General features: G+C 45.8%; 1 protein-coding gene across 1 annotated transcript; it reads left to right on the forward strand.

Moving 5' to 3' along the window:
• Nucleotides 1-452: 452 nt before the first annotated feature.
• LOC138163260 (UPF0488 protein C8orf33 homolog) lies at nt 453-4,178 on the forward strand. Its single transcript, XM_069090823.1, has 5 exons — nt 453-806; nt 900-1,040; nt 1,366-1,462; nt 1,550-1,696; nt 2,368-4,178. Exons 1-5 carry the CDS (start codon nt 801-803, stop codon nt 2,502-2,504), a joined length of 528 nt encoding a protein of 175 aa, XP_068946924.1. The 5' UTR covers nt 453-800; the 3' UTR covers nt 2,505-4,178.
• The last annotated feature ends 3,918 nt before the right edge of the window (nt 4,179-8,096 follow it).

Raw genomic sequence — 8,096 nt, forward strand, 5'->3', positions numbered from 1 at the left:
CAGTGAGCGAGGTCAGGTTCCGAAAGAGTTCCAGTGGCTTTGGTGCAGACCACATCACTGGCGACTGGAACGAGCAGGTGGGGGAGTAGATGCAAAAATAAGCAAAACTGAGGAGTCGAGAATGAGAACAGGGAGTCAAGACCAACAGCAGTGGAAGAGGGAGAGGAGACGTGTTAGAAAGGGAAGGCTGTGTGGAGGGAGGCTAGCTGGAAGTGTGAGGGATCAGGGAACAAGGATGGATCGGGGTAAGGTGACGTTTCAAGCACGGACACTATTAATGGGTGATTGTGAGCCATTGTCTCACGCACCCAGCTCCAAGGTCGGGGAGACGCAGGACGAACTAGGGAGGCTGGGGCAGGGGATTGGATGTCGCGGAGGAGGAGGAGAGCCTTTGGGCCCCCACGAGAGAGAGGATCAGGGAGTTGCCGAACCAAACGGGGCACCCACCATGACAGACGGCGCTTCTGCATAGGAGGAAGGTAGTCATTCTAACGCAGGAAGAAAGAGACCTTGGCGGGATCAAGGTTGTGGTCCGAGTGCGGAGCACTTCGTGCCGGCCCGTGGTGGAGGGCCCTCGGGGCGGCCCTACGTCCCGGCGCCTCGCCTTGCCCCGGCGTACGCAGACTTCCCTGCGCCGATGCTCCTTGGTCTCTTCCTCCCAGAGTCCCCGCTGCCGGCGGAGGCGGGCCGTCCCGCGCGGGGGGGCAGCGGAACTGGATGACTGGGCCGCGTTTCCGGGAGGAAGGTATTCCGCGCAGGACCTGGGACGGACTGCGGAGCGCGTAGTGGCTGGGCAGTGCATGGAGGTGAGAGCTGGGCCGGGCCGCGCGGGCTTGGGCGGGAAGCTTCCGAGGTCTCGCATCTCCCAGTGACCGAAGATTCCTCCCCTTCTCCTTCAGGCACCGCGGCCGACGGGCCAGAAGAGGCCGGAGCCTGTAGGCGGAGGCCGCGGGGCCAACAAGAAGGGAAAGAAGCAGCCGCCGCCCCCCCGGAGCGGGCCAGGCCAGGGCCGAGGCGCCGAGGAGGTGGCCGGGGTGCCGGTGAGCGGGCGGCCTGGGGTGGGCGGGGCGGCCGGCTCGGGTCCCCTCCAGGGCCTTAGTTTCCAACCGAGTACAGCTCCAGGCTGGGGTAGAGGCCGAGGTACAAGCGTTGGGAAGGTTCCTGCCTGCCTGACCCGCCGCACAGCGGGCCTGCTCCTGTTCGAATGGAAGCTTCTTGCGGGCAGGAGCCGTATTTTTGGCTACTCTTTGTATCTCCAGTACTTAGCGCAGTGTACAGCATCTAGCAAGGACTTGATGAGTGCTTGTTGAGTGACTGAAATAAGAAAGACTGCGGATAAGAAACCCCTTTTTTCCTGATGTGCAGGATCAGGATGAGCAGCTTCGGCTCCAGAGGGAGCTGGACTGGTGTGTGGAACAGCTGGAGCTGGGCCTGAGGACTCAGAAATCCACGCCAAAGCAGGGTAGGAGGGAGGAGGGGGAGGGCCGAGGGGAAGGGCAGTGGTGTTCGTAGCCCAGGAGGATCACGACGCCCGCATCTCCTCTACCAGCCGAACAGGCTGCCAGGGCCGTGAAGACACTGCGCAGTAATCGAGCCGAGCTGCCCAAGAAACGGCAAGTGATGCGGGCACTGTTTGGGGACTACCGGGCCCTCATGGAGGAAGACCGGAAAGCAGCACTGAAGGCCATGGGAGCAGGTGAGCCTGAGGAAGAGCTGCTTGGGGCCTTGGGCAGGGATTTACAGTTTCCAGTGTGCTGGATATGGAGTATTACATCAAATCCTTACAACGACCCAGTAAGTTATGTCAGTGCGGCTATTATTTCTGCTGTAATGATGAGGCCACACATGATCAGCACCCATCACAGTAGCTTCTGGAAGGAGCTTTCGTGGGATGTCAAATGGCTTAGATTTAAAAGACTTCAGTTTAAGTCTCAGCTCCACTTTTACCAGCATGTGATCATAAATAAGCCATTGATAGAGTTCAGCTTCTTAATGTTACAAATAAGGGAACAGACTTAGAGGGATAAAGTGAATTGTCCACATCATAATATAGGCGAAGTTTGCATGGATTCCATAGTATTATAGATTTAAAGCTGAATTTGACCAAGTTCTCTAGTCTTAACTCTTATTTTATATATGGGGAAGCTGGAGCTGAGAAAGGTGGAGTTTGCCCAGGGTCACATAAGTAGTAACTGGTGCTGCTACATCATTAGGGTGGAAACAGAGCCCTTGAGAAGGAAAAGGTAGAGAGACAGGGAAGGAGCTGCAAAGAATTTTTTTCTTTCCAATATTTGAGGCTTGGGACCTCTAACACTTAAGTTTGTTCTGCCTTTCCAGCTCTAACCCTATGTTTGATCTCTCCTACAGCAGCTCAGTCAGCCCGGATACTGCCTGTTGAAGAGGCTGTCCGAAGGAAGAGTAGCAGGATCTGCAGGCATCGTCCAGGTGGAGGGATGACTTCTCTGTCTTCTCCAGAAGAAGAATTTAGGTTTAACTTTTTTTAGCCCTTACCCACCAGGGATCTCCCTGATTTCTGCCAGAAAAGCTGCCACTACCATTCCCAACCCATTCTAGGTGCTGGGTGGATAATTAGGTTTGGGAAAGTTACCTGGTAGGCAGATACGTGATCAGGATGATTCAAACCTCCTGCTTTTCAGGTGTGTGGTTATTGTCACTGAAGCTCTGCCTGACATGTGGGGTCATCAGGACCCTTGTGGAATAGATATGTATATACCATAGCTTGAATTCCTTGAAGACAGACAAGGTTAGTCTGTACTGTGCCTTGGTTGGAGAGGGAAGATGGAGACAGCTAAAGCTGCTTGAAAAAGACTGATTTGACTTTTACCTCTTAGCTACTTGGTGCCTCTTTTTCTTAGTAGGAGAGAGGTCTTCATTCAGTAAAATCCTTCCTCAACTTTCTCATCTGAGTGTCTCTCTGGGACTATAGGATGGGCCACAGAAGGGTACTTACTGGATGGGGTTAGAAACTGGTCTGGGCAGGGACAGCATGGCTTGGGGGGACATCAGTCATGGTGTATCTGTAAAAGATTGTACAATCCTTACTTCTCTATCTAAATGCCCTCACACCTTCCCCCAAAAGAAAATCTCATGCTTTTCTCCTTGGGTCAGGAATTGGAGCAAGATTTATCCCATGGGAGTCTTGTGCTTATGTGTTTCCTCATTGAGCTGCTTTTTCCAAAGGACATAAAGGGTTTAAATTTGACACCCTTGCTCCATTTAGGTCAGCTAGTCAGCAAGCATTGATGAACTGTCTGCTGTGTTGCTGGAGCTGTGCTAAGCTCTTTGAACCCAGAGACAAAAATGTGGCTTCTTTCCTTGAAGAGCTTCATTGTTTTTGTGGAAGTAACATGTCCATATGTGAATACCTACAAAGTAAATATGAGGCAATTTAGGGAGGGGGCAAGAGCCCTAGCAACTGGCAGCATCCGTAAAGGCTTTGTGCAGGAAGTTGAGTTTGAGCTGAATCTTGGGAGCTGAGGGTTTCTAAGATGTGGAAGTGAAAAGCAAGTGCAGCCTGGCCAATGTGTTCATTTGGCTTGTCACGGGAGCTGGGTTGTGTGGTGATGTAATACCTCTTTGCTACCAGTTATTAATCCACCATTGCTTCTTAGAGGAATTACCTGCTCCCTTCTTTGCCTTCTCTGAAGGTTTTTTGTTTTTGCCCTCACCATATGCAGTGATCTTGGGGACGACAAGAGCTAGATGAAATATGGATTTTCATCCTTGCCCACTTTGATTTTTCTCTCCTCCCAAGCAATAACCTTTTGGAGGGGAAAACTGAACTACTTGGAAGATGCCTTTAAAAGGAAGCTTTAATATATGGGTTCCAAAGAATGTAACTAGTACGGAAGATTTTTCTTTTAAGTGGGAATACTTTTAGGATCATAAGATAGCTGGAAGCAGGGCGGCTAGGTGGTGCACTGAATAGAGCACCGGCCCTGGAGCCAGGAGGACCTGAGTTCAAATCCAGCCTCAGACACTTAACACAAAAAAACTAGCTGTGTGACCTTGGGCAAGTCACTTAACCCAATTGCCCTCCCAAAAGCAAAAATTATGAAACATTTTTTTTTTTATTCCTTTCATCTTGCCTTCTCCTTCCCCAAAGAAGAAAGAAAAACAAAACTTTGTGACAAATAAACATAGTCATGCAAAACAAATTCTCATATTAGTTGTGTCTAAAAATGTGTCTCATTCTACATTAGGCCATTGTCAGAGGGTAGGTAGCATTCTTTTTTTTTTTATTTTTCTTTTTGGAGGGCAGTTGGGGTTAAGTGACTTGCCCAAAGTCACATGGCTAGTAAGTGTGTCAAGTGTCTGAGGCTGGATTTGAACTCAGGTCTGAGATTTGAATTTGCATCTGATTAATTCATTGTTATTTTCCCTGCAGTGCACTAAGGCAAGGCTTCTTGACTTGAGAAACTTATTATTTATAATATTTTGGCAAGTTACTTTCAATAGAATTGGTTTCCTTTGTACTCTACTGTATTTTGTGCTTTAAAAAAATTTTAGGGGGGGGGAGGGAGGGAAGCAAGATGGCAGAGGAAAGTCAGGAACTTATCTGAGCTCTCTCAAATTCCCCTCCAAACAACTTTAACACCTCAGAATGAATTCTGGAGCATTAGAACTCAGAAAAGGATGGGGTAAAATAATTTTCCAGCCCAAGACAACTTAGGTCAGTGGGAAAGGTATGTCTCACCAGGGTGAGAGTGGACCCAGGCAGCACCCCATCAAGACATTAGCAAGCCTTGGGGGTGTCAGCAGTGGCAGCAGTATCTTCTGGAGTTTTCAGTCCATAGATGGTAAGGGGTCAAACAGCTGGTCAGAGAAGATTACAGGAGTCCCTTTGCTAACTCCCTATCCAGGTTGAAGTCAGGGTGAGGAGGATCATTAGCACTACAGAGCTTATAGCCATAGGGCAGTGGGGACCCTGGCCACAGTTCCACAGGATGGAAAAGACCGGAATACAGGCTAGGAGAACAGTGACCACCACCTGTTCCTAGATCATACCAGTTTGGAAGAACTGAAAACTTAGACCACCACCACTATCTCAAACTAACAGCAGCAGTTAGAAAGGCCTAAAGTGTGGGGCAGTGCCCCCTCCACCCTGGAAACAGTCACATTTAAACGTAGAGTTAAAAGTCAAGAAGTAGGCTGGGAAAATGAGCAAAAAAACCCTCAAAAGCTGACCATAAAAGTTATTTTGGTGACAGTGAAGATTAAAGCAACTTCAGAAGGAGACAAAGTAAAAAATGTTACACCCAATGCCTGAAAAAAAATGTGAATTGGTCTCAGGCCCAAAAAGAATTCATAGAAGAGCTCAAAAAAGATTTTAAAAAATCACATTAGAAGTAGAGGCAAAATTAGAAATGAGTGATGCACAAGAAAATAATGAGGAAAAAAAGCAGTTTAAGAGGCACCCCTTCCCCACCGAAAAGGAAATGACACCTTAAAAAACAGAATAGGCCAAATGGTAAAAAGTATAAAAATCCACCAAAGAACTCATTAACTAGCAGAATTGGCCAAATTAAAATATATACAAAAATTAACTGAAGAACTCTGAAAAATAGAATTGGCCAAATGGAAAAGGAGATGCAAAAACTCACTGAAGAAAAATAATTCTTTAAAAATTAGAATTGGGCAAGTGGAAATTTCTGTCTGCAAGACATTAAGAAATAATAAGACGCCCAGGGCAGCTAGGTGGCTCAGGGGAGGACCTGAGTTCAGATTCAGCCTCAGACACTTAACACAAAAAAACTAGCTTGTGTGACCTTGGGCAAGTTATTTAACCCCAATTGCCCTCCAAAAGGCAAAAAAAAAAAAAGAAACAGTAAGATAAAATCAAAAGAATGAAGAAAATGTGAAATATCTCACTGGAAAAACAACTGACCTAAAAAATAGATCCAGGAAAGGTGATTTAAGAATGATTGGGCTAGGTATAATCCTTCAGGGGGGAAATTGATACTCAGTGAAATTAAAGCATTCCTGATGAAAAGTCCAGAGCTGAATAGAAAGTTTGACTTTCAAATTGGAGACTCGAGTAGCATAAAAAGGTAACTAGGAAAGAAATCATGGATTCAATGTTAAACTGTTCACATTCCTATATGGGAAGATGGGACTTATAACTCCTAAGGACTTTAGGGAGTTAAACCATTCACAAAAGACATGGATGTGAGTGGATTGTAATGAGATGATGTCTAAAAGAAATTAAGGAGTGAAAAAGGATTGGGAGAAGGCAAAGAGGTGCAAAAGAGCTTTTACACTGGAGGAGAGGTTAGGGGGAGTGCTTGAACCTTAACTCTCATCAGTATTGGCTCAAAAAGGGAATGACAGACATTCAGTTGTGTATAGAAATCTATCTTACCCTACAGGAAAATAGGAAGGGAAGGGAATAAGAAGATGGAGGGGGTGATAGAAGGGAGGGTGGATTGGGGGAGGGGGTACTCAGAAGCAAAACATTTTTGAGGATGGACCAGTGGGAAAGTAGAGTAAGTGGGAAAAATAGGATGGAGGGAAATGCAGAATAATCAGCTGAAAAAATAAAGCAAATTTCTCTGATAAAGGCCTCACTTTTCATGAGGATTGAGTCAAATTTATAAAAATAAGAGCCATTCTGTAAATGATAGTCAAAGGATATGAACAGGCAGTTTTCAGTGAAGTAACCAAAGCTAACTTATAAAAAAAAATGATACTTATTGATTAGAGAAATACAAATTGAAACAACTCAGGTATAATTTCACACCTATCAGATTGGTTAATACAACAGGAAAGGAAGATGACAAATGTTGAAGGGGATGCGGGAAAATTGAAATATTGGTGGAGTTGGGAATGGGAAGTGATTGAACCAATTTGGAAATATGCCCAAAGGGCTAGAAAACCATGTATACACATTGAGCTAGCAATACCACTAGTAGGTATCTATCCCAGAGATAAAGATAAAAAGGGCGGGGGGGGGGGGATCAGTATTTACACAAATGTTTATTGCAGCTCTTTTAGTGATGGTAAAGAATTGGAAATTGAGAGAATGTCTGGGGAGCTACAGAACCCATAAAATGACAGAGAAGCTAATCCCCCACTGAAGACATCTGGGCAGGCCAGCAAGAAGGGGCCAGCTCAAGCTCTGGGAGCCCAGCCCAGCCCCTCCTGAGCCAGAGGTTTTAGCCTCAGGGTGGCCACCACCAGCTGCTGGCTGAAGCAACTTCAGATCACCAGCAGCTGTGGTGGTTTCCAGAATTATCAACCCATAGATGCTGAGGACAAAGTGAGAGGTCAGTGCAGTGTAGACTTTGGGAACTTGGAGTCTGAGAGTGCAGTCTGGCCTGTGCTGCAACCCCCACCCCCCAGGGAGAAGCGGCTGAGGCACCTTGGATGTATGAAAAAAACAGAGTTGAATAGAAAATTTAACATTGAGATACAAGAAGCATGAGAAGGTAAACAGGGAAAAGAAATCATAAGGAACTTATCAAAGTTGAACTATTTACGTTGCTACATGGAAAAACGATAATTGTAACTGATGAAACTTTTCTCAGTATGAGAATAGTTGAAGGGAATAGAAATGTACATATATGTATGTATATATGTATACATAGATATATATGTCTATATAGGAGGGTATATGGGCATATGAATACATATACACACAATGTGTGTATATATGTGTACAGGTATACATAGAGGGCACAGGACCAGTTGAATAGGAAGGGATGATACTTAAAAGGTGAAATTAAGAAATTAGAAATGAGGCTTTTATCAGAGACACTAGTTGTAAAAATTCTTTCGCAGTTTCCTGCTTCCCTCTTAATCTTGCTTGCATTGGCTTTGTTTGTGCAAAACTTTTCAATATAATATAATGATAGGAGATGGGGAAAGACCGAATGGGGTAAATTATATAGAAGAGGCAAGGGAAAACTTACAATGGAAGGGAAGAACAGGAAGGCAATAGAGAATGAGTCAACCTTATTCTCATTGAATTTGGCTTAGGGAGGGAATGACATACACACTAAATAGGGTATCTCACCCTACAGGAGAGTAGGGGGGAAGGGGATTAGAGGGGGGATGATGGAAGGGAGGGCAGGCTG

The sequence above is a fragment of the Petaurus breviceps genome, unplaced genomic scaffold (assembly GCF_028583685.1).
Source record: "Petaurus breviceps papuanus isolate PSGF00001 unplaced genomic scaffold, PetGlider_PUasm1.0 187, whole genome shotgun sequence".
NCBI classification, from domain to species: domain Eukaryota; kingdom Metazoa; phylum Chordata; class Mammalia; order Diprotodontia; family Petauridae; genus Petaurus; species Petaurus breviceps.